Source organism: Mauremys reevesii, linkage group 2 (assembly GCF_016161935.1).
Source record: "Mauremys reevesii isolate NIE-2019 linkage group 2, ASM1616193v1, whole genome shotgun sequence".
Lineage (NCBI taxonomy): Eukaryota > Metazoa > Chordata > Testudines > Geoemydidae > Mauremys > Mauremys reevesii.
In genome coordinates this window covers 197,938,783-197,951,183 of record NC_052624.1, presented here as the reverse complement: position 1 = coordinate 197,951,183, position 12,401 = coordinate 197,938,783, and the positions used below count along the sequence as shown (strand labels likewise).

Below are 12,401 nucleotides of genomic sequence, written 5' to 3'. Positions count from 1 at the left end.
GGAGTAAATAACACTTCATTATTTACTTTCTTCACCCTAGTCATAATTTTATAGACCTCATCATATCCCCCCTTAGTCGTCTCTTTTCCAAGCTGAAAAGTTCCAATCTTATGAATCTCTCATCAGATGGAAGCAGTTCCATACCACTAAGCATTTTTGTTGCCCCTTTTTTGAACCTTTTCCAATTCCAATATCACTTTTTTGAGATGGGGCGACTACATCTGCATGCAGTATTCAACATGCGGGCGTACCATGGATTTATATAGAGGCAATATGATATTTTTTGTCTTATCACCTGTCCCTTTCCTAATGATTCCCAACATTCTGTTAGCTTTTTTGACTGCTGCTGCATATTGAGTGGATGTTTTCAAGGACTATCCACAATGACTCCAAGATCTCTTTCTTGAGTAGTAACAGCTAATTTAGATCCCCTCGTTTTATATGTATAGTTGGGATTAAGTTTTACAATGTGCATTACTTCGCATTTATCAACACTGAACTTCATCTGCCATTTTGTTGCCCAGTCACCCAGTTTTGTGAAATCTCTTTGTAACTCTTGTAATAATAATGCTTATTAATGAAGAGTTGAACCTAGTCTATTTATTCCAGGATTATACTGTTGGGACCCATTTTGACAGCATAACTGCTTGAGGAATATTCATTTAAAAGACTGATTTTGCACTGTGATATGATGTTTGCAAGACCTGTATTAAGCCTGATTTCTGGTGGCTCCTTTGAGTTCAGACCTGTGCTTTAACAGCTGTAGTGTTCCTGTGCAGCAGAGATGCTGTCGAGAAGAGCAGAGAGGCTGTCTGAGATAACTCTGTCTGAGCCCATTTAGGGCTTTGCACATAAATATCACGACTTAGAAATGCACCCAAGATTAGACTGGCAGTCAATGTACAAAGCAGAGTAAAGGTATTAGGCACTCATTGGTAGGCTCCATGTAGCTGATTGTCAACACAGCAGGTCATTTGTAGTTTGTAGGTACCCTTTTGGGTCATGTCAAGCTATAATCTGTTAGAGTACTCCAGACTTGCAAAAGAACCTGGGTAACTATAGCTAGCTCTGCATCCAGGTTCCTGATCAACTGAAGGTATATTTGACCATTGCTGCTGTTTGGTCATCCAAGAGTAGTGAAGACGCCAGTAGGATCCCTCTATAAAAGGTCACATTTTCTGATAGATTTGAACATATTTTGAAATTTATACTGTACTTAGAGTGGCACACTTTAACAGTTTGTTCCTGTTCTAGTTCTAGCAATATCCCCCATTTTACTTCCCATGTCAACAGAAATGAGAAGCCATCCACTAGAGCAACAAGTTGTGTTTCTGTACCATGCCCTGGCCTGAAACCTGATCAAGAGGGACCCAGGGTGTGGATAGCTGACAAACGTCAATGGAGTGGTTTTTGATACTACTAGTCTACTTCACACAGGCACTAAACAGCTATCAGATGGTAACTTTCACTGACTACCAGCCTAATTCAAATGAAAACCAGAAACTTAAAATAAAAGAATTTTACGTCTCATCTCCTAAACCACCAATGGCTACTGGTAATTCCCACCAACTTCAATCTGGGTTGGAGTCACTCAGCATCTCTGAAAAAAAATCAAACCATTTCTCTTTTGGTGCTTAACTTTTGCCAACCTTCTCTGCAAATTTTCTCTAAAGTGGCTAAACAAAATATTTTAAAAAAATTAAAATATTTCATAATTCAAATAAAATATATCTAAGTTAAATCATGATTTTATACTGTTAAAAGTATGTTGTGAAATAAACTGGAAGAGCAGTAGTCATTTAATATTTTTATCTAATTAAATTTGAAACACTATTTTAGCCCATTCTTATTCAATATACGACTGTGTCTGGTGCTTTAATTTTTTTTTTTAAATGAAGAGTGATAAAGCCTGTAAAAAGATTGAATCTTTATAATCCTATTACTCATTTCAAATTAATGAGCAGGGAGTGATTCTATACAGGGAACAAAAGAACAATTATTTCTGGACATTTAACAGACTTAAAGATTTTAAATTCAGCTCTTAATAAGATCATGCATGGTACCTGGGCACTTACTACATCTCTTCAAAGATGGATCAAGAGAGACATAACATTTCAGAGTATGCTACCACTACCAAGAGCAGAGACTTAAAAGGACAGAAAAAGAGTAGCTTTGGCTCTTGCATACACTTTTATTGTGGAAACAAAATGCATACACCAAATATTCTAAGTTAACCGTGTGGTTCAATATGGCCACTATTGTAACACTCACCTGAGCAACAGCTAGAGAAAATGAAAGAATAATAGCATAGTCTCTCTTGGACATATTTCACATGGCTCAATTTAAAAAGGATTCTATTTAACTTTGTGTTATTATAGTGCACTAAGGCAAAGAAAAGTAATTTCAAATACATGCAAGAGTCTGGGGTACTGAAGTCTAAGAGAGAGAATTAAATAGCGAGAGAATGTCAATTTCCTGACTGACAATTTTAAAAGTGTGGAAGAGAGTGATCACCAAAAGGGGTCTCTGGATGACATACAAGTGTAAAGCTTTAAAAAAAACACTCGCCAAGAAAAAGTAGAAATTTTTCCAGACGGGAAAGAAGACCAACCTGTGGACTGCTAGTCCTTTGTAGAGGAGAAGAGGAAGAGAGCAGAGAGGCTGGAGCCACTATTATTTTTCACAGGAAGGAAGGTACAGGCAGAGAGTACAGCAGGCTCAACCTGCTGGAAGGAAGAAGTGAGGAGCACAGGTCTCCAAACCACTGTCCCTTTAAGGGGGTAGAAACTGAGAAGCAGACGGCACAAGTGCAGGAGGAGGAGTGGTGGGGGAGCAGAAGGGTTCTTGCATGCCAGAAGGGCAGCAGGGCCAGGGGCAGCAGTGAGGTCTGGCAAGAGGTAGGACCCTGTCATTACTTAGTTGGGCGAGAAGATTAGACCCAATGAAAAGCAATGTATAAAAAGAAACAAAATGAACTAATCCTACAACAGCAACTCCCATTCCATTGGGCTGTGCCTGGCTCCCTACTCTGGGCATTGCAGTGCAAGGGATTATAGCACCAGGATTTGGCCTGGACATCCCCCAGTTAGGGCCATGGTTTTCGTAATTGACCTAAGCCTCAAGCAAGAAAAAGAACTGAACACAGTAAGGAACTAAACTCTACTAAGGCTATGTCTACACTGCGCGCCTTACAACGGCGCAGCTCTGCTGCTGCAGCCGCACCATTGTAAGGTGTGCTGTGGGGCCACTCTTTGAGTTCTCCCAGCAACAAAATAAAACCACCTCCAACGACGGGTGGTAGCTTCATTAACGGGAGCGCGTCTCCTGCCAACAAAGCGCTGTCAACGGGGTGCTTTTCATCGCTAAAGCTTGTGTCATTCAGGGAGTATTTTTTCACACCCCTGAGGGGTTTTAGTGATGAAAGTGCCAGTGTAGACACAGTTAAAGTCAGTGAGAACCAAAAACCATTCATGACAAAGTGACCCTTGTGATTTGTCTGGCTAAGCTGCCTAGTGACACAATGCCACGTGTTAATGAGCCAAGCTCACTTCCAAGCTCTTGGTCTGTCAGGGGACAAAAGGGGTGTGGAGGCAAACAAGCTCAACCTATGGATGGGCTGGGGGGTGCCATGACGTTTGAAGGACAGAGGCTAAGGGTAAATTGGAGAAAATGGGGACAGGAATGAGAAGGTCCTTGCAAATCCAAGAGAGCCTCAAGGTGATCTGCACAATAAATTGCATACAAAATCGGAAAAATCCACTGTCAATCTGATTAATGGGGTTCCTTTAGCACACAGGCGGCACTTAAGTATTCCTGGTTTTAACTGAATGATAAGAAAGCTTTGGTTGGACAACCCTGATCTCCAACACTATGTGGATGCACATTCTAAAACCAAATAGACTTTCCCTTTCAAGTAATCACGGAATACATCACATGTTATGTGGAACGAGTACATTAAGTCTGAACTTTTTTTCCCAAGGACATAAGAGCAAGTCTGCCCAGATTCTTTACTTCAGTATCACAAGGAATTTGTATATGCTGAAAGCAGAAATGACACCAGCAAGTTTTGATTTTGCTCTGCTCTGTTACACTAGACTAAGGATTCAGACTGGAAATGAGACAAATATTTCTCACTCTCCCCCCCCTTCCTCCACACTGATGCCTTGATATTTTTCCATAAGGAGAGATTTATTCGTCCTAAAAAAGCAGAAACAGTTCAGAGAACTCTATACAAGAGGTTACCTTTTAACAGGACATTTGGAATATTGCTGTTAATGTTTTTAAAAGATGATATTTTAATACTAAGTATTCATTTTTATTATAGCATGAACAAGCTATATCTGGTCACGCTAGTTTTCTAACAATGTACATACAGTATTTTTACTCCACTCGGTATAATTTTTTTTTAATATCAGAAGATATATGATAATTTGTTTTTCCATCATAATGTCAAGCGCAGAAGCTGCACTAGATGAGAATAATATGGCTTAAGGCAAACATTGCCCTGGCTGCCAACTTCTATGCTGCTTGGTTTTCCTCCCCTGCCCTTCACCACACTGACTGAATGCCTGGCTGTTTTTGCTTCACTGATTGGCTGCATCCCTCTTCCCTCCCTCCCCCTCCCCTGCCCCCTACAGTGAGGAGGCACCAAAAACAGTCTCTGTCCTGGTCAGCAAAATGCCTACGGCTACTCCTGCACATACTGCTTGCTTTGTGGAAAAAGCTTGGCTTTTACTAAAGCCTCTTTAAAAAGATGAAGCCTTACACTCGTCAGGTCTTGGTTAACAAATCTGATGAGATCTATGGCACAGAATGCATAGACAACTATCCTTGTCCTTGAAAGAATGTATTCATTCATTACATTTATCCAGTTACTTTTGGACTAACTCATGATTTTATCGCAAATCTTATGCTATATGGCATTTATCTTAAAGCAGTGGCTCCTGAGTCATCTGATTTTAAAAAAATAAAACACTGAGATTCCAGTGCAAAGTAAACTTACTATTCCTTGTGGTTGTGGAGAAAAGCTTAAAAACACAAACTCTAAAAGGTTCAAACCCCAGAAGGCAAATAAAAATATCCAAAATTGTTTTATAAAGTCTCATGATTTTTAGGGCCCGAGTCATAATTTCACGTGCTTGGGGTTAGCAATACTGCTTTTGTATTCTTCTTGTAGTTTTTACTTTTCCTTTAGTATTCATTATACAAATGATACATCTCTTATGTGTTTACATTTTCTGGTTGTGGTATGCATCCTATTGAGACATATAGATTGACAACTCTCTCTGAGGTACTATAAAAAATTTATACTCACTGTGTTACACAGGACAAGCCAAGCAACCCCATATTATCCCATCCCTAAAGTACTCTTTACCCCATCATAGAAATAACATTTTAGTTACAAAGAGAACACAACTTAAAATGATATCAATTGTTCTGGGGGTGGGGAAAGAGGGGAGAGACACCATCAGTAACAAGCTGATGTCAAAGTAATATTTATTTATAAACCCCAAGCTTCCTACCAAACCCTCCCACAGACAGGAGGACACCCAGGTAAGTCACAGGCTTTCCAGCTTTAGCTATCTCTGTTGTTGCATAAACTAAAAACAAATGACAAAGACGAAACTTAAAAGACAGAACATATCTTTCTTTAAAGAACGCTAATCATTTATGAGATTCTTTACATCAAACCTTCCCTGGGTTTCTACACTAATTACTTATTGTGATTACCATCTCCTCAGACAAAGAATAGAGAAAACAACCCTATACAGCAGCTAAAAGGCAAAAGCCAAAAAGAAACTGGAGCCTTGTACAATACTTAAAAAAACCGTATTCACAATGCAGGGTACAGACTTGCAGTGTCAGTCTAATTCAAAGACATGAAATAAAACAACAAACAGTATGTGTACACTACAAGCATTACAGCAGCACAGCTGTAGCCCTGCAGCTACACAGCTGTAGTGTAGACATTTGGTACAGTGACAGAAGGGTTTTTTCTGTAATTGTAGTCGATCCACCCTCTCGAAAGGCAGTAGCTAAGTCAACCGAAACATAAGTTGGCTTGACTACTTCGTTCAGAGGTGTGAATAATTTTCACACCTCTGAGCAATGTGGCTAGATTGACCTAAATTTTAGGTGTAGACCAGGCCGAAGATTATCTGGTGCGCAGCAAAAGAAAAGACTGCTTTTACTCTCTTTTGTACCATGCAATATTGCTTTTATATATGGGAAAGAAACAACTACATTCCTAAGATATAACCAGTAAGTGAATGAGGCAATTAAATAGACAGAGGCACCAAAGCCACCTACAATGAGTATGTAGAATGTCATAAGACTTGGGAACTATAATGTCTCTACTGTTCTAACTAAACTCTAATATTATATCTGTAACATTTATGTTCATTACTCTTTCTGAAGTGTGGGCACACAGTGTTCTCTTGCTCTCCTAGAAGGAGAGGATCACATGATACTATAGGTTTATAGAATTTTTCCAAACAGTTTGAAAATAATACTACTGCTAATGAAGAGTTAAGCTTGTTAGTCAGTCACTCATACACAGTATGCCTTGCTTTGTGTGTGTATTGTTAAAAAGTTACTCCTACCATTTACACTTTTATAAAGGATTTCTATTTCAAGACTGTTTCTGTCTACTACTGATTTAGTTCCTCCTTTTGTAAAGTATATTTGGATTATTGTAGCCCAGGGATCGGCAACCTTTGGCACACGGCTCCCTGGCGGGCCGGGCCGCTTTGTTTACCTGCCGCGTCCACAGGCTCGGCCGATTGCAGCTCCCACTGGCTGCAGTGTGCCGTCCCAGGCCAATGGGGATGGCAGGAAGCAGCGGCCAGTACATCCCTTGGCCCACACAGCTTCCCACCGCCCTCATTGGCCTGGGACGGCAAACCACAGCCAGTGGAAGCCACGATCGGCCGAACCTGCAGATGTGGCAGGTAAACAAACCGGCCCAGCCCGCCAGGGTGCTTACCCTGGCGAGCCGCGTGCCAAAGGTTGCCAATCCCTGTTCTATCCATTAAGTTTAGATACAGGTGCTTTTATCCCCTCTAACAACCATCTGAGTGGGGGAATGCTTAGACCAAGTTTATACTGAAATCACCAGAATAAATTCTTCTTCTTACTAGTACTGAGGATCCTTTGCAATAGCAAAAAAAAAAAAAAAATCAACTGATGTATCATCCAAAAAAGCTTGTTTAAACAGAAATCAAGTGCTTCCCGCTTCTTTTGAATTCTTGTACCTTGAGGATTTTCTCAAATCATTCAGGGAAGCCATTATGATTTGCCTTAATAATTATACAGTATTAATAACAAACAGCAGCAGCAAGTACTCCATCTACTCTATCTCCTTGCCAGAAAGCGTGATTCAAAGCTCTAGAAAGAGGAGCAGTTTTGACTTGTTTACTTTGAGAGTTCTAATGCTGTAACCAGAAGATTTTTTATTTTGGGTTTGGGAACAGGAGAGTAAATCTATCTTGCAGACAACTGACTATCAGAACAATAAACCCTTCTCCAGGTACTGAAACTATAAAAGTAACTGTTGGACAAATATTAGAAACTGTACCCTGCATCTATTATTGTGATAAATACAGTCATGAACTCTTTTTTCCTCTTAACTCTTTTTTTCTTTTATTATCTGGGGTCTTGTTTAAAACTGCAGAGAACACTAGAGACAAATGTTTCCCTCTTTCCCTTTAAAAAGATTATGATTTGAATAAGAGGTACTTATATCGGCGAGATGGAGTTGGGTATAATTATTAGCACTCTGTGAGCCCAACTGGCTGATCATTTTGGCTTTAACGAAATCTTAATGCACATTGAGAATCAGAGCCAAATTTGGATTCAGTTTATCATTATTATTTACATAGCACCCCAACCAATGTGTGCAAACCCCTCCCCCATACCACTTACAAGGTAACTATATCAGGAAATGCATCCAGGCTTTACCTGAAAATTTCCTTTCAGGGATTAATGGGATTCACAGATCAATGACATTGAGGTCTCTGTTCTATGCAGCCTTGGAAGCTGACCAGACCTTTCAATCTGTGGTAGGGGAGGTGGGGTTCCACCTCTGAGAAACCACTAGTTTATACTCTCTCATGGCCTAGGAAACCTCTAGACACTCTATATCAATAAGGACAATTAAGCATTAGCACTGAATTCCATTCTCTACAGGAGGACAGTTCCATTTAATGAATACCAAACACTGCCCAAGTAACAGCCCATTCAGAGTGGATTGAAACTGGGCACCTCATTACTTCAAGAAAGGAAATTTTCAAGTAAGGCACAGATAAATACGAATAGCAAAGTGTAAGTGAAGTCCAAAGAACCAAACCAGTGGGATTTTCACAGCAGTGTCCACTGGAGTGGGGAGAGAAGAGGAGGGAACTGTCTATATACACTTATGGACAGATGCTGGGAAAGGTAACCCTTTCCTAATAGTTACAGGGATACTACAGCCTGGAGCACTTTTCAGTCAAAGGCGGCATCAGGTGATGATTGGCTGTCCAGCTTGTAGAATATAGAGACATTATGAACAGATGACCAGGAGACTGTCTTCCTGATTTTCTCATATGAGGCACGTGACCATTCTGCCCCTGAAATTGACACAGCTCTCAGGGAGTGAGCTTTGATTTTGGAAGATGACGTTACAACCTTTGACTTGTATACTTCTGAGATACCGTATTTAAGCCACCTGGAAATAGTAAGATTTTGAAGCCGCCTTTCTCTTTGACAATGCACACACAAAAGCTTCTGAATGGAGCTGGGTAGTGAACACATACTTTAAGAGTTCTGCAGACATCCAAAGTATGTCAATTTTCTTTGGGGTGTGATGGAGCTGGGCAGAAGTATAATTAGAGCCCTGCATGGATACCCACTTTATATCCACAGATGCGGATATAAAGCAGATATCCAAGGAGCTGCAGGGCTCTACCAGGAACAACTGTAGCGAAAGCAGCCACATGTCGGGCCGCAACCTGCAGCAGCCACCATCCCGCATGGACAGCTCCTCTGGCATGGCTGTATCACTCCCCAGGCCCGCCCACTGGGGCAGGCACCAGACTCAGCAGCTTGCATGCTCCTGGATTAGTGTGACCAGGGACAACTGCCACAACCTATTCTCCCTCCACGTGAGGGGAAAGCGAGGAGGGAGGCACCAGCTGTGCCACTTCTGGGGCCGCTGTCTGTGGCAGGCCTGGAGGATTTTGTGGCTGAAGTACTGCCACTGCTTCCTGGAAGCTCTCCAGCTTGGGTAAGGAAGCTGCAGGAAACTCAGTCCTGGCCAGAGCACTTGAGGGGATTGTAGGTCTCCACACAGCAGGCACAGCTCTCCATCCAGTCAAACAAACAGCCTGGAGATGCAGAAGTCACAGTGTCCGGCTTTCCATCTCTTCTTAGCCTTCTCTGCCACGCCACACTCCATGTGTGTGGGCAGGGGGACACAGAGAGTCCAAGTGGCTATGAAGAGAAAGGGAATCCTCTCTACTGTTAATGGCAGACCCCACGAGCGCAGTGTAACTTGTGAAAGACATGCGAAAAGGTAAAAGCAAGGACTAGCCTCATCCAAAAACCTGCAGGCACAACATGGGTTGCTGATGCACACACAATTCAAACAGTGACTCCAGCACTGGTATACTCAATTGCTGAAAATTGCACTCCAGTCTGGGCAGACAGTTCACATACCAAATCTCTGGAGGTGCATCTTAATGCCGCAAAGAGAATCTTAAGTGGAACATTAAAATCTACACATATTCAGTGGCCCACTCCAGCACATATACCCCCACTCAAAATCTGGAGGGAGACACATACACTACTCAAACCATAGACAACTTGAACTTACCAATTCATGAGTACCTCCAGAGTCTTCTGAAGACATGCCTGAAATCTCACAAGCCTTTTTTAGGATCGGGCTAAAATTATTAAAGCAAAGCATTTTCATTCAATCCTGAGGCACACTGGAAAGAATTCTGGAATGATGCTACTGTCCCAACAAATGCCTGATGCTGACCCAACAAAAGAACTTCCAGACTTCAAGCTACCCTGGAAACAATGACACGCTGAACCATCTCAGAACATTACATGGCAGATGCTGTCATCTCTTACACATTTGAAAGATGAGGCCCAATGTAACTGCGGACACCAATCACAAACTAGGGACCTCATTATAAAAGAGCGTCTGCATCAATCATTTGCTGGTGCCAGCTCAGACTTCCACCAAGCCACTTGCAAATTTACTCACTGGCTCAGTAATCTGGACCTGGTGATTTGAATTTTGATACTCACCTCTCTTGCCATATGAAAGACGAACAACAGCCTGGAGATTTTAAGCCTTTCCTCCCCTCCCCTCCCCATTTTGCTCTAGAGTGCATAGGAGATGGTATACCTCCCCTGCCTACAGCTGAAGAGCGAGACAATAAACCAGCAGTTTCTCAGTAGTGGAGCCACATGTCCCCTGCCACTGATTGACTGGGTCTGGTCAGCCTCCAAGGTTGCATCAAGCAGACTCCAACATCATGGATTGTGGACCTAGATACAAATAAGAAGTCATCCCTATAAAAAATTATTTCTTAAGAGTCAGTAGGACAGCTCTTTCTTTAAGGAGACTGATGAAGGGGAAGCACATACAATCAATCATTCTCCTTCTGTAAGAACCCAGCTGGCTGAGTAGAAATTGGTTCTGAGGTACTCAAAATAATTATTTTGAGTTCATCATTGGAGAACTACACAAAGTGTTAAACCTTGACTCCCCTTTCCTTTTTTAAATGTTATTTTGCCTGAAAATCACCAAAAACATTTTGGGGAAAATACTCCCTTAGTAGAAAAGAAATTGTGATATGTTTTCTTATGAGTCAGAAAAGACAAAGCTGAGGGAGGAGTGTCTCAACCAAAGAGTACCAAAATTCTTTCCTGCTTGAGTTCATCTTCACTAGGAAAAAAGGTGTTCGCTAACATGTAGTAATTAACACATGGTAAAATCCTAGTGAAAACAAAGCCGTCTATATTTTTAACATGAATTAGTGGGTTGAGGTAAACCCTAGGCTCCCTAGTCTTTACCTCAACCTTCTAACTTGTGTTAAAACTACAACTTCTTTGTCTTCACTCAGATTTTACCTCATTTTAGTTATCATGATTTAGGGACACACCCTTTTTCCTGGAGAACACAAGGCTTTGTGATCAAATTAAAGATAAGGCTGTAAGAAAGATGTCATGTTTTGGTTAAAGAGTTGTGGCAATGGTTTGTTAAAGTTGTGGTTCAAGGCACACAGCCTACCTTCCAAAGCAGGGCAGCAACACAGAAGAAATGCCATGTGTCCTGCTTAGTTCTCAAAGGCAAGCAATGACAGAGGGGCAGGTGAGACAAATTTGAGTGGTGTTATGACCATGTGCACCAGGTCACAACACTACTCACTCAAATTTGCGGCAACTATAAAAAGTTATGGGGTATATTAAAAGTTGTGATTTCCGCAACAAAATTGCAGCCCGCTCTTCTAACAGCCTTAGTTAGTTAAACAGCAATGCAGATGTCCAGAATGAGATTACACAGTGCAATATACAGTAATTTATCTCAACTTTGAAAACTGCTTTGTCAGAGAGCTATATTTATGTATATATATGGCTAAGATTTTTATGCTCTGTAGTACCTGAGCATAGAGAGTAACTTTACTTTTGGGAAAGAAAATGCTGATGAATTTCTTGCTTTGATATTTTACTTATAACAATTACTGCAGGCAGGGGCGGCTCTAGACACCAGCGCGCCAAGCAGGCGCTTGCGCGGCTTTTTGGCTGGGGCGCATTTTTCTCGTCGGAGCTCCTCGCGGCCCGCCCACCGTCAGGTCCGGGAGGGGGGCGGACGCCGGCGCGCGCGCGCACGACGCGGTCCGTCGTCCCGGGCGGGTGACCTGCCGCCCGGCATGCCGGGGGGAGGGGAGGCGGACGGACCGGGGGCGCGGGCGCGCGCGCGCCGCTGCTGGGCAGCCCAGGGGAGCCCCCCGCCGCCCCGCGACTGCAGGTCAGTGGTTTGGTTACAAATCCATGAGTTTAAGTCTAACATGATATAGCCAATACCATTCACAAATTCACCAACAGTACCAAACAAGCAAGTCTTTCTCTGAAAGCCAGACATCAGTAGGTGCTACAGTAACTCTTGAAAACAAATAAGCACCATAAAAGTTAGTGGCTGGCATATAATGTTATCTTCCAATTCACTATTACGAGTTTCTACTAATAAAATTACTTTTACTGGCACGGAACTTCTCCAATGTATATGTGAGCAGTGCCTATTTCTTCATTTTGTGCCATGACTTTTCTGCTGCTCTCATTGATACATAAACTGCACCATGGCTCAAATAGTAAGTATCAAGATTCTTTCTTTCTTTCTAGCCATCTTA

General features: G+C 41.9%; 1 protein-coding gene across 4 annotated transcripts in view; it reads right to left on the bottom strand.

The window, feature by feature from the left end:
* Positions 1-12,401, bottom strand: part of SPIRE1 (spire type actin nucleation factor 1) — a 182,861-nt gene that overhangs the window by 121,190 nt on the left and 49,270 nt on the right. Inside the window, exon 1 of one of the 4 annotated variants that reach the window (XM_039526304.1) lies at positions 9,854-9,983. The exons of the other annotated variants lie outside the window; for them this stretch is intronic. Within the exon in view, the coding sequence (XP_039382238.1) occupies positions 9,854-9,952 (99 nt within the window). The 5' untranslated portion in view covers positions 9,953-9,983. Of the gene's footprint in view, positions 1-9,853; positions 9,984-12,401 lie in introns of those variants that run through there. 4 annotated transcript variants of the gene reach the window in all.